General features: G+C 45.4%; 3 protein-coding genes across 5 annotated transcripts in view; 1 reads left to right on the forward strand and 2 right to left on the reverse strand.

Annotated features, from left to right (window-relative positions):
• Nucleotides 1-13,890, reverse strand: part of fynb (FYN proto-oncogene, Src family tyrosine kinase b) — a 22,566-nt gene extending 8,676 nt beyond the window's left edge. Inside the window, 2 exon segments of the mRNA XM_027024222.2 lie at nt 49-314; nt 13,387-13,890. Of these exon segments, the coding sequence (XP_026880023.2) occupies nt 49-304 (256 nt within the window). The 5' untranslated portion in view covers nt 305-314; nt 13,387-13,890.
• On the forward strand, nt 13,277-20,837 carry ccn6 (cellular communication network factor 6). Its single transcript, XM_027024205.2, has 6 exons — nt 13,277-13,326; nt 13,446-13,750; nt 18,663-18,998; nt 19,237-19,464; nt 19,913-20,106; nt 20,556-20,837. Exons 1-6 carry the CDS (start codon nt 13,277-13,279, stop codon nt 20,835-20,837), a joined length of 1,395 nt encoding a protein of 464 aa, XP_026880006.2.
• A 583-nt stretch (nt 20,838-21,420) lies between these two features.
• On the reverse strand, nt 21,421-26,826 carry tube1 (tubulin, epsilon 1). 3 transcript variants are annotated; one of them, XM_027024201.2, is made up of 12 exons: nt 26,376-26,823; nt 26,018-26,091; nt 25,132-25,184; nt 24,951-24,999; nt 24,621-24,736; nt 23,705-23,826; nt 23,402-23,589; nt 23,139-23,311; nt 22,824-22,964; nt 22,473-22,613; nt 22,218-22,392; nt 21,421-21,945 (listed from the first exon to the last, which is right to left on the reverse strand). In XM_027024201.2, exons 1-12 carry the CDS (start codon nt 26,398-26,400, stop codon nt 21,793-21,795), a joined length of 1,410 nt encoding a protein of 469 aa, XP_026880002.2. In that variant the 5' UTR covers nt 26,401-26,823; the 3' UTR covers nt 21,421-21,792. The 3 variants fall into 3 exon arrangements, with proteins under 3 accessions (XP_026880002.2, XP_026880005.2, XP_026880004.2); XM_027024203.2 differs by having other exon boundaries at nt 21,806-21,945; nt 22,502-22,613; nt 26,376-26,826; XM_027024204.2 differs by lacking the exon at nt 26,018-26,091 and having other exon boundaries at nt 26,376-26,821.
• Nucleotides 26,827-26,920: the final 94 nt, after the last annotated feature.

Raw genomic sequence — 26,920 nt, forward strand, 5'->3', positions numbered from 1 at the left:
TGTGGTGTCAGTGTGTGAGAGTGTGTGTGTGTGTGTGAGAGTGTGTACCTGTTCCTCCTCGTGTGTGTAGAGTCCCGGTGTGTGCTGATGTGTTGATCCCTCCGAACACGGACACACTCTGGGAGGTTCCTGCAGCCTGGAAGTTGTTGTAATTGGGAATGGCTGTCACTCCAAAGGCAGGGTACGGCTGGGGGGCGGAGTCACCCCCATACCGATAGGCCACGCCCCCACTCTGGGACTGGCTAGCAGCTCGATCATCTGTTATCTTAGCTTCCTCCTTATCTTTACACTGCACACACCCCATTATCTACTGTCTGAAAGATTGCAAGGCGGGGTGGGTGAGGGAGAGAGAGGGAGAGAGAGATTATTAAGTAAAGTCCAACAGCTGTTTGATCACGGGGACTATGTGGCGGGTCACTGGGCTCTATGCAGAGGTAGAGTTAGAGAATCTCCTTAAACCACAGACACGCTATGTGATGTCAACCTCGTCAGATCACTGTTCTGTTCACACTACACAACTCACTACCTCGTGATCGGGAGTCTGGAAGTCGCTGTTTACACACTACAAACGACCAGATGACCAGCATGCAGAGAGTCAGACTGGCCTCCAGACTGTGTTTTCTCATGAATACACACGAGAAAGAGACACGGAATGAAACGATACCGCCCACGAGATCACAGAGGCTTTCTTTAAAGTAATATTGGTACATTTTAGAATAGAATCCTAACAGACAGATACATATTTTAGGGTTAGGGGTTAGGGTTAGAGTTAGGGTTCAGGGTTAGGGGTTAGGAGTTAGGGTTACAGTTAAGGGTTATGGGTTAGAGTTAGGGGTTAATGCCCTAATTTTGAATGCATGTCTGAACATCCAGTGAAACAGCACCACGTGCAGTGGAACCTCAATAGAATCAACACAAAGACATGATGTCAGTCTTGCCAGTGCTGGTGAACTTACACTCTATTCACCAGTTCAAAATTCAAACTAATGACACAGTACTGGTAGCCCCTCCCCTAATCACAGACAGTTCGTGCCGATTCATGGACAAGCACAAACGCTTGTCCTAACCGGCATGGTTAGGACACAGGACGCCTGTCCCTGGCCATAGTACGAGCTGTGCAGAGACCGCTAGTGTCACAGACTAATGTGGAGACTAATGGAGTGTGAGAATAAAGCACCACTACACAGGTGTGTGTGAGGAAGACTGAAGGCACACAAACCACCCAGGACTCAGACCCAGGGCTCACGGGAGGTGAACGTAAGTCCGGCCCACCGGACCAAACAGCACCAAGACACCTGACGCAGTGCAGGATTCTAGCTGAAATTAAACCTACTACTGCACACACACACACACACACACACACACACACACACACACACACACACACACACAGGTCTACCCCTTCACCACACCGCATGCCAACAAAGTACTTCTTACAGTTATGTCATTTGATAGAGAGAGACACACACACAAAGACAGATAGAGAGAGAGAGAGAGATGATAAGAAAACCATCATATTGTGGGGAGCGTATTCTGTGGGTTTAGATATTTGGTAAAATTTAAGGGTGACGCCTGAAATTCTTTCTGACACACACACACCACATGTACTCAGAGCAATGGGAGAGAATGTGTGTCAAGGGACAGTTAGAGGGTCACTAGGTCACAGTCTTCCATTATGACAGGAAAACCCATCAAAAGGAGCTGGGCCTACTGCAGCAGACGCACTTGTGTGTGTGCATTATATATATAATATAGATATATATATATATATATATATATATATATATATATATGTATTATGTATGTATGTATGTATGTGTGCATATATATATGTATGTATATATATGTATATGTATATGTTATATATGTATGTATGTATGTATGTATGTATATATATATATATATATATATATATTATATATATATATATATATATATATATATATATATATATATATATATGTATGTGTGTTGTGTGTGTGTGTGTGTGTGTGGTGTGTGTGTTGTGTGTGTGTGTGTGTGTGTGTGTGTGTGTTCTGCTGTTGTGTAACTGGATGCTGCAAAGGGTTTCTGGTGTATAAATAGTACTACTGGCAACCACAAAAAGGACGTGGAAACTGAACACCATGGCAACCACTAAATGTCATGGGAATGGCAAAAATGCAGTGGCAGTAGCAGTGGGATGGAGACAGACACACAGAGAGACAGAGAGGCAGTGAGGGTGTGCGTGTGTGTGTGTGAACATACCCATTAACAGCCATAGTGGATTAAAAAATAACCAGCTGGTGGCTGGGATCAGATGACTAGGGAAGTGAAATCAGTCTTGACCTTTAGGTATTGCTGCAGTTGTGTCTATAGAATACACACACACACACACACACACACACACACACACACACACACACACACACACACACACACAGAGACACAACTGGACATTTAGGGTTAGGGTTAGCCATGGGCTTAGTTAGGAATGGGATTAGTTAGGGTTAGTTAGACATAGGGTTAGGATTAGTTAGGATTAGGTTAGGGTTAGGGTTAGGGTTAGGCATGGGGTTAGTTAGGGATAGGGTTAGTTAGGCATGGGGTTAGTCAGGGATAGGGTTAGGCATGGGGTTAGTTAGGATTAGGAATAGGGTTAGGGTTAGTTAGGGATAGGGTTAGTTTTAGTTAGGATTAGGAATAGGGTTAGGGTTAGTGTTAGTTAGGATTAGGAATAGGGTTAGGGTTAGTTAGGGATAGGGTTAGTGTTAGTTAGGATTAGGAATAGGGTTAGGGTTAGTTAGGGATAGGGTTAGGAATATGATGACACGAAAGGGGGTACGAGGTGACTGCTGGGGTTGATCAACAGCTGATACTGACGGTTAAACATGAACGTGCGGGCAGCGGACGGCAGCTATATTAAGATGCAATTTACTGCTAGCAGTAACGTCCCTCATGTTAGCAAGCTAGCTGGTTTATAGGAACGGCACTGAAGCACTTCACATCTTATTTTACTTTAATCCTGTAGTTACATAAAAGAGAAAAATATTAACTTCTCTTCCCGAAGGACTGAATATGGACTTGGCTGTGGTGAGAAGGGGTTTTCTGTTTCTTGTTTAGCTAGTCTGTTAACGTCAGATGTTTTGCTAACCTAGCTTAAGTTGGTAGGAGACGCGGTTGATGGAAACGTGTTTACAAATGGTTATGCATCACTCGCTCATGTATAACAACTATTAACTTGTGTTATTACTGTAACAATTCTTACTTAGAAAATTCAGTGAGTTTTAAGTTAGTGGAAGGGTAGTTATTTGATGTGTAACTGCTGTGTGTACAGTACATTTGGTGTTTGGTGGGGAACTGCTGTGTGTTTAGTGCTTTGTATGTCCTTGCATTTGCTAGTGTGTTTTGAGCTGTGTATTGGGTTCATGGTGCATGAATGTGTGTGAAGAGGTTGTGTGGTTAACCTCCGTATTGCTCAGTTTACCGTTTGTTGGGGGGGGGGGGGTGTCGGCATGTTCGCAGCCTCTGGGTGTAGTACTAACACACACACACACACACACACACACACACACACACACACACTGCATGTAGTACTAACACACACACACACACACTGCGTGTAGTACTAACACACACACACACACACTCTGGGTGTAGTACTAACACACACTGTGTAGTACTAACACACACACTTTGGGTGTAGTACTAACACACACTGTGTAGTACTAACACACACACACACACACACACTGGGTATAGTACTCAAACACACACACACACACACACACCCTGGGTGTAGTACTAACACACACACACACACACACACACACACACACACACACACTGTGTGTAGTACTAACACACACACACACGTGTCAGTATACTGGGTACACATATACTGTGTGTAGTACTAACACACACACACACACTAGGTGTAGTACTAACACACACACACACACTGGGTGTAGTACTAACACACACACACACTGGGTGTAGTACTAACACACACACACACTGGGTGTAGTACTAACACACACACACACTGGGTGTAGTACTAACACACACACACTGGGTGTAGTACTAACACACACACACACACACTGGGTGTAGTACTAACACACACACACACACACTGGGTGTAGTACTAACACACACACACACACACACACACACAAACACACACTGTGTGTAGTACTAACACACACACTGTGTGTAGTACTAACACACACACACACACACACACACACACTGGGTGTAGTACTAACACACACACGTGTCAGTATACTGGGTACACATACACTGGGTGTAGTACTAACACACACACACACTGGGTGTAGTACTAACACACACACACACACACTGGGTGTAGTACTGACACACCCTCCGAGTCTAGTACTAACACACACACACACACTGGGTGTAGTACTGACACACCCTCCGAGTATAGTACTAACACACACACACACACTGGGTGTAGTACTGACACACCCTCCGAGTCTAGTACTAACACACACACTGGGTGTAGTACCAACACACACACACACACACACACTGGGTGTAGTACTAACACACACACACACACACACTGGGTGTAGTACTAACACACACACACACACTCACTGGGTGTAGTACTAACACACACACACACACTCACTGGGTGTAGTACTAACACACACACTCACTGGGTGTAGTACTAACACACACACTCACTGGGTGTAGTACTAACACACACACTCACTGGGTGTAGTACTAACACACACACACACACACTGGGTGTAGTACTAACACACACACGTGTCAGTATACTGGGTACACATATACTGTGTGTAGTACTAACACACACACACACACTGGGTGTAGTACTAACACACACACACTGGGTGTAGTACTAACACACACACACTGGGTGTAGTACTACACACACATACACACACACGTGTCAGTATACTGGGTACACATATACTGTGTGAAGTACTAGCACACACACACACTGGGTGTAGTACTAACACACACACACACACGGTGTAGTACTGACACACACACACACACTGGGTGTAGTACTGACACACACACACACACTCTGGGTGTAGTACTGACACACACACACACTCTGGGTGTAGTACTGACACACACACACACACACTCTGGGTGTAGTACTGACACACACACACACTCTGGGTGTAGTACTGACACACACACACACACTCTGGGTGTAGTACTGACACACACACACTCACTGGGTGTAGTATTAACACACACACACACACACACACACTGGGTGTAGTACTGAAACACACACTCTGGATATAGTACTAACACACACACACACACACTCTGGGTGTAGTACCCTCCAAGCTGCCGTGGTTCATAGTTTCCCTGTCTTGTGTGTTTTGGTTCTGTTCTGTAATTTCATTTTCTCCGCCTCTCGTTTGGTTTCCCACACCCGTCATTACTTTCACCTGTTCCTCGTTTCTAGTCCTGTTAAGTTCATGGATTTTAACCCTGTCTTTTTCCGTGTGTGTGGGCTATTCATTGTTTGGTTGTATAGTTGTTTGGATGTTTTTGCAAGCCCGTGTCTGTATGCCTGTAAGTTTGGCTCCTAGTCTCTATGTTTATCCTAGCCTTCCCGCTTCTTAGCCTCTGTTATAGCCTGCTTCCTCCGTTTGCTTTCATGTGTTTTTGGTTTGTCATGTATTCTCAGAATCTCTATATTGGCTCTATGACCCTGGACTAGTTCATGTATTTAAACCGTGTCTTGTTCCCTGTGTCTGGGCTGTAAATTGAATGAATGTTTGGATGTATGTCTAAAAGTTTTTGAAAGCCTGTGTGTATTTCAAAGCCTTCGTTTGTTAGCCTGTTTTGGGATTCTAGCCGTTTGTTTTTCATTACCTCCGTGTGTTTTTTCCTAGCTTCTCCGTTACAGCCTGCGTTACTTGCCTTCGTGTGTTTTTGTTTATCATGTGCCTCCGTACTCTATGTATTGGCTCAGTGACCCTGGACCGTTATAACGACTCTGAGTCTGGATTTGCCCCTAATAAATCTCGCTCTTTTCCGCGCGTATCCACCTCCTTACTGCTCACAGTTACAACTACACTACAGAACCAGTAAACTACACCACAAAATATCATCACAAAACTGCATCACACAACTGGTTCACTCTCCACACATCTCCCGTCTCGCTCCACATCTGTCTCTCCACACATCTCCCGTCTCGCTCCACTCTGCTTACAAAAGTGTTTTGTCACTCGCAGAATACATCCTAGTACAGTACAGTAGGTTAGAGTCCATTATACCACTGAACTAGAATACTGTAGAAATATAAGGATCAATATTGATGTCTAGAAGTACAAATTCATAAGGTCTATCTTAAACAATGATAAGTGTAATAAACAATAAGTGCTAGTTTGTTAGACAACATCAGTGTAATAAACAATACCCTACAATGATTACTTGAGTTTGTTAGTCACTTAAGACCCTTCAATGAAAAACTGGTTCTGAAAACAGTGTTCAAGAGATAGTAGCCAGAAAAAAAAACTTGACAGACATGAGTCAGATCTCCATGGAAACGGAAGTGCATCCTGACCGATTTGCTGTGGTCTCATGTAACCATGGAAACCTTGACAAATGGAGCCTGATGCTAGTTGGGACTTCTGACCCCTGCTCATGGCATGGCATGGTCGCACACAGCTGAACTCTACCCACAATCCTCTACTCAATGCCTTGGTTAGGAAGCTGTGTGTCATGTCTGCTTCACACACACACACACACACACACACACACACACACACACACACACACACACACACACACACATTAATTTCAAATTCTTAAAGCAGCTATTCTTAAAAACTTCAGAAAATTCAACTGTGAATACTGCCTGTACTGTACTTTGTTCACAATGTGGTTCTACAACATACAATACCAAACAATATGACACAACACCATACAATCACACAACACTATACAATGCTAGCTGATTCCAGCTCACAAATACACACACCTATGTGTTCAAAACAGAGGAGAGAGACAGAAAGAGAAAGAGAAAGAAAGAAAAAACCAAAGAGGTAAAAAAATGTAAGAAAGAAATGAAGACACAGGTTGGGTTCTGCAGGTGTGTGGTGTGGTGAGATGAAATTGTGACATTTAGTGAAGCTGAAGCATGCACACACACACACACACACACACACACACACACACACACACACACACACCCCCAAGTGGAAAGAATGACACAGAAAGAATTTGCAGAGTAGGTGTTGCATGCATGCATATGTATACATGATTGTAGTGTTCCATTGGTTTTACACTGTCACTCACTCACAGACACACACACACACACACACAGATCAATTGCAGGTCATGGAAGAGTGTAACGCTGAGCAGGCAGTTTCATGATCTGACCACAGAGAGGCCACGCATTCATCTGTTATTACAAAGGCTACATGTATACACCTGCCACTAACTAATAAAGTGATGCTTCACACAACAAACACGGGACGGCACCACGATGGAATCTGACTCAGTTAAAACTCGCAAGAGCCATACTCTCTCTCTCCTCCTTCCCTCCTCCCTCTCTCTCTCTCTCTCTCTCACACACACACGCACACACACAAGCAGAATGTTAAATGTCAGTAGGATGTCCCACAATAACACAGTTATGCATTGTGTCATGTATCCCATTGATGGTCAGCTGGTCGGTGTGTGTGCGCAAGTGTGTGTGTGTGAAACTCTTGTCTTGAGTTCTAGGGCACAGACACACACACACACACACACACACACAGATTCTGTGTAGCTGAAACCTCACACTAGGTCCATATACACCCAATAAAACCATGCAGATAGAGAAAGAAAGAGAGTGATTGAGAGAGAGAATGACAAAGAGCGGGTGAGGGAAGGAAAGAAAACGTGAGAGAATGAGAAAGTCACGGAGAGAGATGGAGGGTGTTTGTACGTGTGTGTCATCTGGAGAATGTTAAAATTATTATTTATCCTCAATGTTATTATACTGTTGTTACAATGAATCTTTTTATTATTATTATCCTCAATGTTATTATACTGAATGTTTTTATTATTATTAGTTATATTAGTCATGTAATAACATTATAATTATAACATTATATGAATGTTATCTGTACCAAAGAAGTTGCTTTTTTAATTCCTCTTTATGCCTCTATTCTAACATGGTACTCTACAGTCAAGCTTCACGAAGTAACACTAACCTTAGTAGGGACTGTAGTGTGGTATCGGCCTTGCAACAGTGTGTGTGTGTGTGTGTGTGTGTGTGTGTGTGTGTGTGTGTGTGTGTGTGTGCAGAGGGTAGGTAGTAATTTCAAGTTTGGTGGGGCTGTATTTTTAGAGCAGTTTAGCTGCAGTGTCCAGGATCATGGAGGAAATTCTGGCTCTGTGGGATCTGCTGAGAGTGTGCGCATGTGTGTGTGTGTGTGTGTGTGTTTACTACAGTGGTGTGATATCATTTAAACATGAAATGATATTAGTGATGCTAATTCTAAAATTCTAAAAATGGAAAATACAATGTCATTAACATGTCATTAACATATTTCCAGCTCTATCTGGTAAAGGAAGATCAGATGTGCTGTAGATAAGGTTTTCCACCCACAGGTGTGCTTAATGAGGTCAGAGAAAAACTCACAATACTGAGTCTGTGTGTGTGTGAGTGTGAGAGAGAGAGAGAAGGTATGTGGATATTCTGCACTACTTCTGAAATTAGCTCAAATCTTTGTCTGAAGCTACTTGCTCTAAGGTGTGTAGTTATATGTGTGTGTGAGTATGTGTGTAGGTTTTTGCATGAGTGTCGATGCATGTATTTGAGTGTGTGTGTGTGTGTGTGTGTGTGTGTGTGTGTGTACTGCAGGAGACTAAGTGAATCTGCAGTCTTTGTGGTTAAGATATGTGGTGACACAGATAGAGAGGAGGGCTTACACTCCTCAAGCACAGAAACGATGTGTGTGTGCAGCGCCTTCGCTATGCACAGTTACAGCACAGAGACGACGTGTGTGTGCGCGCGCGTGTGGTTTCTGCTTGCTGCTCTGGTCCAGCACATCCCAGATTCCTCACACCATCCTGTCCTCATACCATTCTAATGGGGGTTTAGTTAAACACGTTCTAACCCTCCAGTGTCAATCATTTTTGCACTAATCCAACCAGACGCCGGAGCATTTATCTTTAAGGGGTTTTTACTTTTTTAAGGTCCTAGCTGACAGTAGGCGTTGGCCGCCATCAGGGTGAATGTGGTGTTAAGTAGTGTGATGTTAACCAGTGTGGTGTTAACTAGGTGGTGTTTAGTACTTTGGTGTTAGGTAGGGTGGTGTTGAGCAGTGATGGTCATGTGATATGCAATAACACTTCTGCTACCTATAGAGTCCATTTCTGATGGCTCAGGCGTTTCACGGGGTATTTCTGCATTTAACGGGGTATTTTGGCATGTAATGGGGTATTTGGATCCAGATCAAGTTTACAGGATTGTCCATTTACTCCAGATGTGGTCAACTGTCCAGGACATGTTTGGATGACAAATTATGCTTCTTTAGTTTAGAACCAAAGCTGAACATTGCATACAAACACTGGTAGTCAACACCCCCCCAACAGCCTTGGTAAAAACATCCCCACACACTTCTGGTAGTTATCCCTCCCAAACATCCAGGTCCTCACCAAGGTCTCAGTCTAGTCGACAAGCTTTAGGGTGCAGCATGACTCACTGGGAACTATAAAAGATTTCAAAAGACACCTCGGCAGCCAGAGATCTGGAAGTGGTTCGAGCAGGATGCGAGAAGGTTGTGGTTGTACCTTATTCACAAAGGTTACTGTTAACTTTAGATTCACTTCCAGTGTTACACTACTGCCTAGCTGTGCACCTCAACACTTCTCCACCAGTACAGCACCAGTACAGCACCAGTACAGCACCAGTACAGCACCAGCTCTCAGGACATGTCCATGTCACTGTCCAGCATGAGGATGGCCTGTCCACTGAACACTAGTGAGCACTGTGAGCAGAACAGCTGAACAGCAGAGTGGAGTGTATGAGTGTAGAGGCAGTTTGGTCACAAAACAGCACTGTTACATAAACAAGGTCTCTCTCTCTCTCTCGCGGGCACACACACACACACACACTCCCACACACATGCACACGCACGCAGACACACATGTAGAACAGGATATTTAGCGCACTGAAATGCAAGATATTATATGCATGGCAAATCTATTTTACACAAAAACACACTCATTTTGTGCTGAAAATGATCCACTGCATGTGGTAGATCTGAACAGGCGTGGAGCGTACCATCACAACACAAGAGGGGAAACCGTAGAGCATACCATTACCATAAGTGCTCAGAGTCAGGGGGTATTTAAGGAAGAATGAAGATAAAGAATGAACAGAAGGACAGTGTGTCAAAGCCTCCACCACCCTGCGGTCACAGACACAGACCCTCCACCACCCTGCGGTCACAGACACAGACCCTCCACCACCCTGCAGTTAGACACAGACCCTCCACCACCCTGCAGTTACAGACACAGACCCTCCACCACCCTGCGGTCACAGACACAGACCCTCCACCACCCTACGGTCACAGACACAGACCCTCCATCACCCTGCGGTCAGACACAGACCCTCAACCACCTGTAAACCTTATTACACAGACCCAAAAGCGAGATTTTCTACTGCATTTTTCTAATGTTTTAGCTTTATAAATTAAGATTTATTATGATTCATTACGTTTGAAGGGCATGTGAACTAAAACACATCATCTCGAGATATCACTCCATAGTGGAAAATACCCAAATATGAATTTTAGCTCACCCACCTCTAACCATCTGCTACACACACACCCCCACACACATCCCCACACACACACCCACACACACACCCACACACACACCCACACACACACCCCCACACAAAAGCTGAAATACTCCAGTCTGGATAATGAGCTAAATTATACCACCCAGCTCCCTCCAACTGGACTACAAGTCCATTTTGGAAGGCTGAACTGTACAAATATGTGTATGAAAGGATAAATATGATTCTTTGCACTCACACACACTCTATGTGCACACGCGTGCGCGCGCGTGCACACACACACACACACACACACACACACACACACACACACACAAAGACAGGAGTTTACATGGTGTGTGTGTGTGTGATAGGGCCCTACAGAGAAAGTAATCTGGACTTTCCTGTTTCCTAGCATACCGTGTTAAACCTCATGACCAAGCGCATGTACGTTCATCTGTGCTGTGACTCACACTGGAGATCATGTCCCTCATGCTGAAGGGCTCCCAAAACAGTGCCCCCTTCAGGAGGTGCCCCAGCAGGGGTAGCAGGCGAGGTGCTGGGTAAAGTGCAGAGACTCTGGACCTGCGCCAACAAGGGTAATAGGGGTAGTAATGACTAGTGTCACTGGTCGCTTCCTCGCTGAATTTCAGCGGCATCTCAAAAACAGTGTAAACAAATCCAGGAAACCAGCGACTGGACATCAGATAAAAACAGCAACAACCTTCCTACCAACCACAAACACACACGCACGCACAAGTTCTACATAAACACTAACCTTTCAGCAGAAGGGAGAACTTTCTGGTGCATCTATCTTCAGAAATGTTTCCTTCTGTTGTCATGACTCTTATTTATATAGATAAAGGCAACAGATAGAACTTCACAAGCAACGATTTTAGAAGCAGTGCACACTTACGCATTTAGCTGACACCAAACTTAGTGGCTCAACAGTGACAACCTGGCCATGGTGGGACTTGAACTGTCAGCCTTCTGATTACTAGTGCAGTACCTTAACCACTGAGCTATCACACCTATGCCAAGGCTGTAAACAAGTCACATGTGGTCTCGGAACACATCACATTTCCTGAGCTTTAGTTGAAGTTTCCTCAGACAGCAGTGAGGTGAGGTCCACCTGAGGGTCTGGCTGATGGATGTCCCAAAAGAGGTTAAGTGAGTCAACCCCCCACCCCCACCATTAATGACCAAAGGTGGTGGGTGTACTTACACACATACACAGACAAGTCAGTTACCTTGCAACACAGCAAGACTGAATCCATTACCGTACAGGCAGTGTGATTCTCTCTCAGGACCAGGGGGCAGTACACAGTGCCACAGAGACCCAGTCCAGCACTGACATACTGTTGTCAAGGACTGGATTACTGATACTGTGTTGTCATGTAGTGAAGTACTAATGGTAGAATTATCTCCATGACTAATAAGACAAACAACATTTCTAACTGAATCATACCCAGTTGTGTGTGTGTGTGTGTGTGTGTGTGTGTGTGTGTATGTGTGTGTGTGTTATTGTTTGGGGAGTGCTGCAGACTTTCAATCTGAACCCAATTAAGGGGATAAGGGTGAACCCTAGACAACACGCATATACGCACGCACACGCACAAAACAGGAACCAAAATATGACATGAAAGTGCTATATTCATTACAGTCGTGATTTCGACTACAACACAGAAGTACAGAAGGGCACAGAGGCAGACACGCACAGGAAGGGAGAGAGAGGATAGAGAACAAGCGTGAGAGAAAAAACGAGAGAAAGATAGAGAGAGAAAGTGAAAGAGAGAGAGAGAGAGAGAGAGAGAGAGAGAGAGAGAGAGAGAAACAGACAGACAGACTACTTCATCTTACTCTGATGAGGCTTTGGCCAAACCCAGTTGTGGCCTTGACGTTGGAGACATCAGAAAACAATTAAAAGCGTCTTAAAATACCGAATACGAAGCGAGCGAGAGTCACGAGAGCCTGGTCCTCCGCAGCTGTCCGGTACAGACTGCTCGTGCGATAACGCTACCCCGGATCGGGGCGGCGGCGTGTCTGCGTGAACTCTGCGGTTACTGGACTCATTAGACCACAATCACTTATTCATACTCCAACATTAGTTAAGAGGCTATTTAAAGTGGCGAATCGAAGTCCGGTAGCCGTCATCGGGCCTCCACGAGCCCATCGACGCCGGTACAGAAGTCTTACGTATTTAAAACACCACAAACACATTTGCGCTAAAACCGGTACATCACGCGCACACGCGTGCCTTCAGAGCCGCGCATGGTGGAATGTGCGCTTTACCGAACGCATGCGTAAACATACCGGGACACAAACACGGGAGAGCGCGAGCCATTTCTCCAGGAGCTCCACCGGGATGCGGCGCGAGACTGGTTTTTTACCGACACAGCACAATGAGTCCTGAGCGTAAACACGCGCTCTGGGAACGCTGTTTATGTTCATTGACGAACAACAAAACCAAACTGCCTCCAGCTGCACCAACACCCCGTGATGAAGACGGTCTCCGCTGGGAGCACCACCACGCCAGTGCGCGAGGATTGGTCTGCCCTCCTCGCGCCAAACTACGGTGCCGTTTACGATCGAACGACGACTCTACTTACCCTGCTGCGCGCGACTCAGGCTCCGGTGTACGGCGCTTTACCGTGTCAGTCGCCTAAAGGTCCGCGCTTGCGTGGCGCATCGCGTGGTCCGACCGCGAGGACCCGGGCGGCAAGCACGTCAACAGCGCGAGCGTCCGGCGAGTTGAGTCTCCGCTCCTCGCGCGTACGACGGCGCAGACGCTGCCAGGTCACACCGAATCTAACGGGACTGGTGACGTGATTGACAGCAGCCCGAGCCAATCACGCGCGGGACAGGTTAGGCGGCGCGTCGAACTGCTGCAGCTAAAGCTCGAGGCTCGTGCCAAGCGGATGAGCCTGCACGACAGCACGAGCACGCTTCCCTCGCCCCGAGACTCGAGCAGTCGTGCGGTTCCGCTCCTCTCGCGCGTATGCGGTTTTTTAATGCCCTTATAATGTTCCCCATCCGCGAGAGGTAGTGAAGGAATTACATTAGGTTATGATCTTACACAGACACACACACATACACACCAGCAAATAAAGGGGGCACTAACTCCGATACGAATGATTATGGTGGGATATTTTTCCGACTTTTCCAATGCGCGTTTTCCCAGGGCGTAATAAGCGTAATCCTGCTTATTGTTTGGCGTGATGCTGCCACCTGGTGACCGTCTAGATGCATAACACATGGTTATGATAAAAACTAGTCGTTTTTGCCGTGGAATAAGCAAGACTGCTTCTCCCAGTAACTGGTCATTTACATTAACCAGCGACACCTTTTCTCACATAAAAAGAATATCCAGTAAAACGAACTGGTTGATTATTCTCTTGGTTGACATTCAATACAAGGAAGAATGCTCCCTATGACACTAGGATTCTGAAACATCATTGACTCATCTCTGCATTTCCGCTTTGGTGTAATATTGCCGAGTCATCGCTCTCATCTCTGTGTTTCCAGGTTTAGTTTGGCTGGCAGGTCTTACAAACTGCACGACCATATGGGCATTGTTCCTGAATGCAATGCCAAACTGAACCTCTGAACCTGCAGGTTGGCGCTTTTTGCACCAGTGGACAAACGTACAGAAACATACAGAGACACACAGAAACATACAAAAACATACTGGTGTGCAAGTTTCTGTTCTTATTAACTGAATCAACTCACACTTCTGTCTCACAGAAAGGCAGAAGAACAATCACTGCCAGACTGAACCAGGGTGATTGAGTCACTGTCAGTTTGAATCATGGTGATTGAGTCACTGTCAGTTTGAATCAGGGTGATTGAGTCACTGTCAGACTGAATCATGGTGATTGAGTCACTGCCAGACTGAATCAGGGTGATTGAGTCACTGTCAGACTGAATCATGGTGATTGAGTCACTGTCAGTTTGAATCAGGGTAATTGAGTCGCTGTCAAATTGAATCAGGATGATTGAAGCACTGTCAGACTGAATCAGGGTGATTGTGTCTGCACAATCAGAAGAGACATTTGTCATAATAGGATGTATTTGTGTAGGACGTATTTGTGTAGGATGAATTTCTGATATATTTTACAATTTTATAAACTTACAGTACTCGTGATGTCACATGTTCAGTCCCTTTCTGGTTTTAAAATCAGTACATACCATCCAGAAGAGTAAGGAGTGTTAACCATGCAGGAGCAATAATACTGCTGTAATAGTTAACCAGCAGGTTGATAGTACAGCAGGACTTCAGTTCTGGTTTTCTCCAGTAGGTAGCAGTAGTTGTCTGGAATAAGGGGTGCCCTCAACACTCAAGATGTCATCATCAACACTGAAGATGTCATCCTCAACACTAAAGATCAGTTCAGTCAAGGGCATTAACGGTAGGTCTGTGTGTGTGGGGTGTACAGGTCAGATAAGGGCACCAACGGTAGGTCTGTGTGTGTGGGGTGTACAGATCAGTGTACACCCTACAATGTGTATTGTGATGTGTGTGAGTTTTGTGCTGTGTGTGTGTGTGAAGGGGTTTGTGTATTGTGATGTGTGTGAGTTTTGTGCTGTGTGTGTGTGTGTGAAGGGGTTTGTGTATTGTGATGTATGTGAGTTTTGTGCTGTGTGTGTGAGTGGAGTCCTGACACTAACCCTGATAACTACATCACCATGACTGATGTTTCTCTCCTGGCATTCACTAACTTTGAAGCCCCATGTTCAAAATTTGACTATATCACAAACAGAAGTGAGACTGTGCTGATATGAAATATCTAGATGTAAACGTTGTTATAGTTTCAATTTTCTACACAAACAGACTGACGCTTATGGTTGAACGTATGTGCAACACAGCCTGAGTTCAGATGGATTCTGAAAACAACACTGAACACTGAAATAACTCTAATTAAAATAGTAAACACGGAGTCACAGAGAGAGAGTGAGTGAGTGAGTGAATGATAGAGAGATTTTCACAGTGAACAAACAGTGCAGGAATGTCCGTGCAAACAAATCCAAGTACAGACCAACACAGCCCAAATTCTGCAGCAGTCCGCAACACTTTAACCCTAAAAATGTGTCAAGTTCATCCCACATGGACTCATGCTGGTCCAGTGTGCTGGACCCGGTTTAAGGCTCTGAAATAAAGAGGAATTTCCAATATAGATTTACCACTGGCATTGCAATTTAGACCAGTTTAGTCCAGACTTAACCCAAGTCAGAGAAATGAGCCCGTGTGTGTAAACGTGTATGTATGTAAGTGTGTGTGTGTGTGTGTAGTAGTAGTAGTGATATAAGGGAAAGGTGTGTTTAAACAGAACACAGAGGAGAGCTTTGTATCCCCCTCTCCAGCAGGTCAGCTCTCTCTCTCTCTCTCCCTCTCTCTCTCACTTCTCTCTAAGACTCTGTAAGATGGTGTCCCTGCTCTGGGGCTGTCTGCTGATCGTTACACCCCAGGTAAGAAATCATGAACTCTATCAACTGATTATTTCTCTGTTTCTCACCTGCTGCTGTAGCCTAGCGGTTAGCGGTTAGCTCATGGCTAGTGCGCTGTTAGGCACATGTGCAATCTGATGCTATGGATGTTTGTGTAAACAGAGGCACTGAGTTCCAGTGTGGACTTGCTTTTGTGTGTTACGGAACTGATGTAGGGAGAATTGTGTGTGTTACAGAGCTGATGTAGGGAGTTGTGTGTTACCGTGCTGATGTAAAGAACGCTGTGTTATGATGCTAATGTAGAGAGCTGTGTGCTACAGTGCTGATGTTTAGAGAGCTGAGTGTTACAGTGCTGATGTAGGGAGCTGTGGGTTACAGTGCTGAGTGTTAAAGTGCTGATGTAGGGAGCTGAACGTTTTAGTGCTGATGTAGGGAGCTGTGTTACGACTCTGATTTAGAGAGAGCTGTGTGTGTTACAGTGCTCATGTAAAAAAGGCTGTGTTACCATACTCATCTAGAGAAAGCTGTGTGTTACAGTGCTGATGTAGTGAGAGCTGAGTGTTACAGTGCTGATGCAGAGAGCTGTGTGTTACAGTGCTGATGTAGGGAGCTGTGTGTTACCACACTCATGTAGAGAGCTGAGTGTTACAGTGCTGATGCAGGGAGCTGTGTGTTACAGTGCTGATGTAGAGAGAGCTGCGTGTTATCATACTCATGTAGAGAGCTGTGTGTTACAGTGCTGATGTAGAGAGAGCTGTGTGTTACAGTGCTGATGTAAAAAGGGCTGAGTGTTACCATACTCATGTAGAGAGCTGTGTTACTGTGCTGATGTAGAGAGAGCTGAGTGTTACAGTGCTGATGTAGAGAGCTGTGTATTATGATGCTGATGTAGAGAGAGCTGCGTGTGTTACAGTGCTGATGTAAAAAGGGCTGAGTGTTATCATACTCATGTAGAGAGCTGTGTGTTATCGTGCTGATGTAGAGAGAGCTGAGTGTTACAGTGCTGATGTAGAGAGAACTGTGTTACAGTGCTGAGTGTTACAGTGCTGATTTACGGAGCTGTGTGTTACAGTGCTGTGTGTTACAGTGCTGATGTAGAGAGCTGTATGTTTTCACATAGAGCTCTCACACTGGGAGAAATCTTAAAGATCTCAGATTTTAAAAATCTGGATAGATTCAAGATTTTTGCTCTGATCTCCTGTGACTCTGTAAGCATATATGTGTGTGTGTCTTTGTATGTATATATAACATTTTGTTGCTCCATATAAAATAAGATTTTCCCCAGTTGTCCTATATTTTTAGTATTATTTATTATATTTCCGTAAAAATTTTTTTTTTACAATTATTACTGAGTACACCTTGAGCAATTGAGGGTTAAGGGTCTTGCTTGGCGGTCCAACAGTGGTAACTTGGCAGTGGTGGGGCTTGAACTGGCAACCTTCCGATTCCAAGTACCTCAACCACTGAGCATAGAAATACATTTTGAAAATGTAAGAAAATACACGCGATATTGTGACCCTGTGCACAACAGGACCAGTACCTACAAGATCAACAATCTTCTACGTTCATCTGTTTTTAGTCATTTTTGCCTAATAAATAACTTGCATACAGAAGACGCAAACTCAAACTGGGCTGCAACATCTGTGATGTGGAGGGTGTGTGCTGCCTGGCGGTAGTAGGGCTAAAGATCACAACACTCACAAAGTCATCTTTCTTTCCCCGAGGCCACCATAAACACAGAGAGGATTGTGGGCTCTGCTCAGCAGACGATAGTGGGTGTGGCAGTCCAACAGAGTGTGTGCATGTGTGTGTGTGGGGGGGTTGTTAACTGAAATACAAAGGCAGTGGGAGGTTGGGAGTCCACACACGTTTTACTGTACTGGGCAGCTCCAGAGTAGTAGGGCAGAGGTTAGGGTTAAGGGGTTAAGGGTTAGGGTTAGAGGGCTGGGGGGTGGGGGGTGAAGTGGCACCTGTTTTCCCTGAGGGCTCCATCCCTCTGTCCAGTGGCGTCCGAGACTCTGAAAACTGGCATCCAGGACTCTGTCCAGGACTTTATACGTGGGGTGGCTCATTTATTTGTTAATCCTGATTGGCAACCACATGGAGAATAAATGGCTCTGTAGTCACATTGCACTAAACAATACTGGGAATATCATTGGGAATATCTGTGAGAAAATCTGTTTACTCAGGAGGTTGTGCTGTATTCTAATAGAACTGTGGTGGTAATGATTTTATTTATATTGAATTCTAGGACCTTGAATTGTGGTGGGAGGTTAATGTTTTTTTCTGTGTTTATATCTGCCACATGGGCTACTCATTTGCCTACACCTCAGCCCCGCCCCTCACCTCTTCCCTCTCAGCCCCACCCACCTTGAGGGCTTGCCCTGCCCCCTGTCCAGCTTCTCCAGGGTTCGGTCTGGTAGTTATACCTTTCTGTTAGAGAGACTGTTCTGTTCTTTCCCAGGTAAACATCACCTTGTTTCTCCTGTGTTCGTGGGGCAGGTGTGCTGGGGGCAGGGAGGGAACGGGTTGCTGTCACGCAGCGCGGCGCACCCTTCAGCACGGCAGCAGTACTGCACCTGGCCATGCAGGTGTGGTGCACGGGTGCAGTGTGACCCAGGTGTCAGCGCAGTTCTGGACGGGTGCGGCTGCTGTAAGAGCTGTGCACGTCAGATCGGAGAGTCCTGCAACGAGCGGGACGTGTGCGACCCCCACAAAGGCATGTACTGCGACTTCTCCAGGGACCAGCCACGCTACGAGCTTGGCATCTGCGCCTGTGAGTCAGCTGAGTGGAGGGGTGGACCAGGGGAGGAAAAGAGGGCCGACATGGGGAGGAGCGTGGGCGGGGCGTGGGTGGGGCATTGGGGGCATGGGCGGGGCATGTGAAAGAACTCTCATAGCACAGATTCTACCTGAACTTTAAATAAAGACACGTTAAAAACTCAAGAGATGAATCTATATCCATTAATGCTGCAAACACAGGTGAATAATAAACTAGAACATTCTCCATGCAGACATGATGGCAGTGGGCTGTGACCTGAATGGCGCTCACTATGACAACGGCCAGGCCTTCCAGCCCAACCCCCTCTACAAGTGCACCTGTATCGCAGGAGCCATCGGGTGCACACCTGCGTTCATCCAGAAACCCGCAGCCATGCTGGGAGCAGCTCCACTACAGAGAAAGAAACCCGCCGGCCTGAGGGCCAAGAATCCACAGGATACCACCTACAGGACCATGTCAGGTGAGGCCGGGGGACACCACCTACAGGACCATGTCAGGTGGGGGGGACACCACCTACATACACCTTTGTCAAGTGGAGGCAGAGAGAGACAGAGATACCTGGTGACCTTCATTCCCAGCTGTGTGTAGTGTATTGTAGTGTAGTGTTTAGTGTGGTGGTGTGTAGCATAGTTTGCGCGGGGTGTTGGGGTGGCGTGTAGTGGTAGCTCAGTGGTGAAGGCGTCAAAGTAGTAATCAGAAGGTTGCCAGTTCAAGTCCCATCACTACCACCGTTAGACCCCTGACCCCTTAACCCTCAAGTTGTGTTAAGTCATAACTGTAAGTTGCTCTTTATCCAAAGCATCAGCTAAATGCCGTAAACGTAGTGTGTGCTGGGTAGTGTATAGTGGGTGTTGGGGTAGTGTGTGTAGTGCGCTGTGGGTGTGACTTTGTGACTGTACGCTGGGAAGTTTACAGGGATCCTCCTTTAGTGTGGAGGAAGACGTGTGAGGTGCAGACCACCCCCTGGGCTCCGTGCACACACACCTGTGGCCTGGGCCTCTCCTCCCGCGTCTCCAACAACAACCGTAAGTGCCAGATGAGGAAGGAACGACGCCTCTGTCTGCTTAGGCCCTGCGAGAAAAACACCCTGAAGAACATCAAGGTATGGCACATCCTGATGACATCACCAAAATTAACCCTGCTACCTAAACGATCTCAGAGCGAGAAATATCTAATGAACAGCTGTTTAATCCCACTGTTTAATCCCAGCCCACAGGTCCTAACAGTAGAGAACATTCAGAAATAATCCCCAACTTGTATAAAGCGGTTAAAGTCTAACACTGACCCAGAGTGTGTGTATGCCGGGGAACACACACGTCAGCTGTGTAACTAACAGGTTACAGTCTTGTAGTCCCGGGTGCTGCTACCAACCTCAGAGTGAGGCTCCACATTCCAGTCTGACATGCCAATAACACGTCTGTGAGAACCTCCGTGCGTCTCTAGGGAGTACAGACTTGCGAGTTATGTGAGGAGGGAAACCTATATAAGCATGAACAGGGTCTCAGTGCACTTTTCTCTTTCTTCCTTCCTTCCACACACACACACACACAGATCCCAGCAGGGAAAACCTGCAAGGCCACGTTCCAGGTGGGGAAGGCAGAGCCTCTGAGGCTGTCGGGCTGCACCAGCACCCAGAAGTACCGGCCCACCTACTGCGGCGTGTGCACGGACAAACGCTGCTGCGTCCCCAACAAGTCCAGAGTGGTGCAGATGGAGTTCCGCTGTCCAGGGGGCACTAAAGAGCTCTGGAAGATGCAGTGGATCACATCCTGTGTATGCCAGAGGAAATGTGATGACCCAGGGGACATGTTCTCACAGCTACATTTGCTGTGAGAGACACACACACACACACACACACACACACACACACACACACACACACACACACACACACACACGTATAGGAAGTGCAGGACCCTAAGGACATGTTGCTCTCAGATCCACCCACCTACACCAAGAACAATTAGGAATGTTTTTCCACCCTCAGGGATACACACACACACATGCTGAGTCTGATGTTTTTGGGGTTTCAGGTAACATTGTACAAACTACAAAAACATTACATATGGCAAATGATTTCTTTGCCAGCACCAACCATGACACGACTGTGAGACTAGTAGCACTAGCACACACACACCTCTCTGTTTGTATCACAGCCAACACAATGTACAATGAACTGTTTTCAACTATATGTAGTATATGCATATGTATAACTTTGTTCAGTCTATTCCAAGTAGATGACTATTCTGATAAAATGTACATAGTACAAATATTACTTTTGGTCTGTTTTATTAATATTATTATCATAGTTATGAAGTTATTTATAACGTACACAGTGCAGGAGGGCACTGGAGCACTGCACAGACAGGCTGGATTCTGACGCTTGACAATAAAAGATCTTTGGTTAAAACTGGAGTCTGTGTATCTCTTAAGTTTATTACACAACCTTTATTAAAGGAATCATTTAAAAACATACAGCATTCCCGTTCACAATTAACCACAGTCACACCTGGTAAACATATTATAGTAGGACTGAGATTACACACTTGTTCAGTTTGGCTCTGTGCGCTGAAGGCCACGAAAGCACTTCCACTTTAACACGCCATTAAACACTCTTACTGCTTTACAGAAGACAGCTGAAGACGTGATTGGTCAGTTCAGGCTGCAGTATGCTTCACCTGAAGAGTTCAATCAGAGGCACAGCAGGTAACAGCAGCAGTGTCACTTGCAACATGAACGTCAGTCAGCTGTTACGCTGGAACGTCAGTTGGCTGTTACAAGTTTGTCTCTAGGTAGCGATGTTGAGTCTCGGGGCCTGGTGTGTGTGAGTGTGTGTGTGTAGTTGGCTGTACTCATCTATGAGAGCAGAGAGAGAGTGCAGAGCCTCACTGAAGTCTGCAGTCTCCATCCCCTCTACACACATGTAGTGGTGTAAATGAGCCTACACACACACACACACACACACACGCACACACGCGCACACACGCACACACGCGCGCACACACACACACACAAAGAAACATGCACAAAAAGGAGAATGAGTATTTTAGGGTTAAATAACAGCATTGAGAGCTAAAAGCAGAGAGAATATGCAACCTGTATTGCATGTGTATGTGTGTGTGTAATGTGTGTATGTACTGTGTGTATATGTGTGTGTGCCTGCGTGCGTGTGTGTGTATTGTGTGTGTGTGTGTGTATTTTGTGCGTGCGTACCTTTTTGCGGTACAGTTTGATGAAGCGGTCTCTGAGCTTTGTGAAGGCAGATGCGACACAGGTGTTGTTGGCCAGGGCCAGCAGAGAGTGTGTGTGTCCAACAGGGGGGACAGAACACAGGGACACTTTCCAGCCCTCCGCGTTCCACGGGACGAAGGACAGCGTGGGCCTCAGCCTGGGACGGAAGGACAAGTGTGTCATGAAGAGGACAGAGGAGGAGAGGAAGACAAGGGTGCAGATGAAGAGGACAGTAACCTCTCAATGTTGCGGCGCAGGTCAGACACCTGGACGTTACCGCGGAGCATGAGGGCACAGGACAGGTACAGACTGTGTCTGGGGTCTGCCTTCATCAGCTGGAACTCCTTACTGAACGCATCAGTGAACATCTGATCTAGTCTACAGTACACACACACACACACACACACATACACACACACACACACACACACACACACACGTTCTCATGCCCCTCAGAGGTATGTTTATCACTCATTAGGGGTCTAGAACTCTAGACAATGTAAATGTAAAAAAAATAAAAATAATTGCCATTCCAAAAAAATGTATTTAGATAAACTAAATACCTCAGTGGTGTGTGTGTGTGTTTACCTCCGGGTAGGAACATTCACATCTGCTAGTGTGTAGAGAGGGGTCAGGCTGGACACCAGGTAGTGTAGTCGTGGAAATGGGACCAGGTTCATTGCAATCTCATTCAGATCCATATTGAGAGAACCCTCAAACCGCGCAGAGCTGTAGGAACATGAATCAAACAACATTCACCAGCCTCTTCCCCTCATCTCTGTAACACCACTCACATCCCTGCAAGTCTGTAACAATACTATATCCCCTCATTTCTGTAACACCACTCTCTTCCCCTCATCTCTGTAACACCACTCTCTCATACTTTTCCATTTGCCATCTGACCTAGTAATGTTGAGCAGCAGGTTGGCCACAATGTTGTTCATGGAATCAAAAGGCTTCTGAGTCTTGGACATCCCCCCCTGGCCAGAGATGATGGTACAGTCCTTCTTTATTACGGCGCTGGGTTTCCCAGTGTGTGCCATGTGTTGGATCTGACTGACAATGTCTACCAGTGACTAGAGACAGAAACACAACAAGAACATGACACCTAAATAAACTGTGTACATAGCTCCCACACGCACACACACACACACACACACACACACCTGGTTCTCGATGGGAAAGACACAGTGGGCATGCTCTGTTAGCTCCCTCATGGCCAGAACGCTGTTGTAAGGAGAGGTGATGACATCATCTTCAGATGAAGGATACACAGCCGTTACCAGTCTGCACACCTCCGGAAACTCTTCCTCCAGTAGCTTCAGCACACAGGTCCCCAGACCAGAGCCTGTCCCTATACACGCACACACACACACACACATACACACAAAGGCACACACACACGCACAGACTTAGAGGAGACTTACAGGAGGAGGAGACTGAGAGGAGGAGGGCACTGAGAGACTGACCTCCTCCCATAGAGTGGATGAGGAAGAAGGTCTGGAGACAGTCACAGTGTTCTGCTGCTCTACGAATCTGATCCACTATCTGCTCCCGATACATAGAGCCATAGGTGTGATGTCCCACCGCCCTGAGAGACACACACACACACACACACACACAGTTGTGATGACCCACCACCCTGAGACACAGATACAGACAGACACACACACACACACACACAGGTGTGATGACCCACCGCCCTGACACACACACACACACACACACACACACACACAGGTGTGATGTCCCACCGCCATAACACACACACACACACACACACACACACACACACACAGTTGTGATGACCCACCGCCCTGACACACACACACACACACACACACACACACACAGTTGTGATGACCCACCGCCCTGACACACACACACACACACACACACACACACACACACACACACACACACACAGGTGTGATGACCCACCGCCCTGTGACACACACACACAGACACACACAGGTGTGATGTCCCACTGCCATGACACGCACACAGGTGTGATTTCCCATTGCCATGACACACACACACACACACACAGGTGTGATGTCCCACCGCCCTGTGACACACACACACACAAATTCTGAAGACACATAAATCCATACCAAGAATGCAACACCCAGGAATCTTACACCCTGAAACTCACACAGTCCCACACTTTGAAAAATGTGGTGAGGCTGTAAAACGTTTGTGTGCAGTGTGTGTCTGTGCAGTGCACACCCACACACACATCCACACACCAACACACATACACAACAGCCTCTCCAGTGGTAACTGTACCCAGACAGGTAAGCCCCTGTCTGAGTAAACCCTCAAACAGCTGTCTGTAGTCCTTTAGGCAGTGATACAGGCTTCCCTGCAGGGGGCGCTGCTCACCAGTTATTCCCTGAACCAGACACGTCACTGATGAGCTGAGTGGTACTGAACAGCTGACGCAGAGGCCCCTGCCGGACCTCGTTGAGAACACCCTCCTCCATGTCCACCAATACTGCCTGGACACACACAGAAACATTAAATAAAAAATAAAAAATAAAAAAATAAAAAAAGTTGATTTTATACACACACACACACACACACACACACACAGACTCTTGTATGTCCATCTTTATCAGACAGTGAGACATATTCACCTGAGCCCTCAGCTCTCTCACACACACACACACACACACACACACTCCTATATGTCCAGCTTTATCATGTGCTCACCCGAGCCCTCAGCCCTGCAATCCTGGGAGTTCCACTGCCCTCCTCACACCTATAAACTCAGACAGACAACATGGCCACAAACACACAGAGATGGGGGGTAGAACAAGAGAGAGGATGAGAGAGAGAACGAAAGAGTGTGAAGATGAGAGCGAGGGAATGTGAGAGGGCGGAGGAGGAGTACCTTGGATCAACATTCCTAAAGAAGCTGCCCAGTGCCTCATCATAAATTCCTTTCTGCAGAACATAAACATAAAAAGTGAGATGTTTACGTGGCTACATGCGCTGTGTTGCACCTATTTCTCCAGGCTACAGTGCATGAGAAACAGGTGAGATTAATATATGCCGTACTTATCAATATGTGCTTTAGTTATTAATATGTGCTTATTTATTAATCTGTGCTTTTTATACATGGTATTTATTCATATGTGCTTTATTTATTAATATTAATACGTTCTTTATTTATTATGTGCTTTATTTATTAATAACTATGTATTATGTGCTTTATTTATTAATATCTATGTATTATGTGCTTTATTTATTATTATATGCTTTATTAATATTTATGTATTAATATGTTTTATTTATTATGTGCTTGATTTATTAATATTAGGTATTAATATGTTTTATCATCATGTGCTTTATTTATGAATATTTAGGTATTAATATGTGCTTTATTGATGAATATTTAGGTATTAATATGTGCTTTATTGATGAATATTTAGGTATTAATATGTGCTTTATTTATGTGCTTTATTGATGAATATTTAGGTATTAATATGTGCTTTATTTATGTGCTTTATTGATGAATATTTAGGTATTAATATGTGCTTTATTTATGTGCTTTATTGATGAATATTTAGGTATTAATATGTGCTTTATTTATGTGCTTTATTGATGAATATTTAGGTATTAATATGTGCTTTATTTATGTGCTTTATTGATTAATATTTAGGTATTAATATGTGCTTTATTTATGAATATTTAGGTATTAATATGTGCTTTATTTATGTGCTTTATTGATTAATATTTAGGTATTAATATGTTCTTTATTTAGTGACATGGCTTACTTTATTGACGTGCGCGTGCTCTCTCAGCGCGAGGTCCCAGAACCGACAGCCCACCTGGTTGCCACACTGCCCGACTGGAAACACACGCCGTTGTCATGGTGACCAACGCAGCGTAACGGCGAAACTTCAACGGAACTTGTTGGTGTTTAGCGCGCGTAACATTCCGGTAAATGCCTTTAAAAAGTTAGAACTTAGACAACTAGTTAACTAGTTAAACTAGCTAACTGGCTAACTAGCTAACCTAGCTAACTGGCTAGCGAGTAGACTAATGACTTATTAGGATAATAAGGCTAAGGCTAACCGTAGTTAGCTTTCTCTGGTGAAAACCTTCCTTGAACAACAACGGAACCAAACCTACCTTGAACAACCACGGACTGCGTCATGCTCGGAGTTGGACAAACTGCACCGTTAGTGTTGTGTTGTGTTGTATTGTGTTATGTTCAACACACACCGCGGAGTGTCGACCATCTTCCCCTCGGTGAAGAGTGGCGCCTGTCGCGTACTGACGACGTATGAGCGCGTCCACGCTGTAAGACAGGCTCGGACGCGCAGACTGATGACGTCTACCTCTGTACTCCAGGTCCGATATGGAAAACCAGACACTTAAAACACCTCTGCAACTCTGGTGAAGCGCATCTTAATTTTTAGGCTTGCCTTTTTTTAAAGAGTTAAACATACAAACATCATTCTCACAGCGTAATCTTTTAAAAGCCGTTGCCGTGAAGTCTCTGCATTTCAGTTTGGACTTATACAGTATGTTGTAATAAAGAGCATAACTCATTAACTTATATATGTAATTACGCATAAACAGCATTTAGGTTCATTACGAGCATTTTCGATTATACGTGAAGAACATTCTGATAATCACTCAGTCATGTTTATGCATATAGAACATTTTTCTTA

Source organism: Electrophorus electricus, chromosome 8, assembly GCF_013358815.1.
Source record: "Electrophorus electricus isolate fEleEle1 chromosome 8, fEleEle1.pri, whole genome shotgun sequence".
In the NCBI taxonomy this organism is placed as follows: Eukaryota; Metazoa; Chordata; class Actinopteri; order Gymnotiformes; family Gymnotidae; genus Electrophorus; species Electrophorus electricus.

Bases quoted from the DNA above. Each gene is read 5' to 3' on its own strand.
- tube1 (XM_027024201.2), bottom strand. From the start codon at position 26,400: ATGACGCAGTCCGTGGTTGTTCAAG. The intron at 22,965-23,138 runs GTCAGATGGCAA...ATGTTCCTACAG, and splicing joins CTGCTGCTCAACATTACTAG to CTCTGCGCGGTTTGAGGGTT. The intron at 21,946-22,217 runs GTACGCACGCAC...GTGTGTGTGTAG, and splicing joins TCAAACTGTACCGCAAAAAG to GCTCATTTACACCACTACAT.
- ccn6 (XM_027024205.2), top strand. From the start codon at position 13,277: ATGAAGACGGTCTCCGCTGGGAGCACCACCACGCCAGTGCGCGAGGAT. The intron at 13,327-13,445 runs GTCTGCCCTCCT...AGTCGCCTAAAG, and splicing joins ACGCCAGTGCGCGAGGATTG to GTCCGCGCTTGCGTGGCGCA. The intron at 18,999-19,236 runs GTGAGTCAGCTG...TTCTCCATGCAG, and splicing joins CGAGCTTGGCATCTGCGCCT to ACATGATGGCAGTGGGCTGT.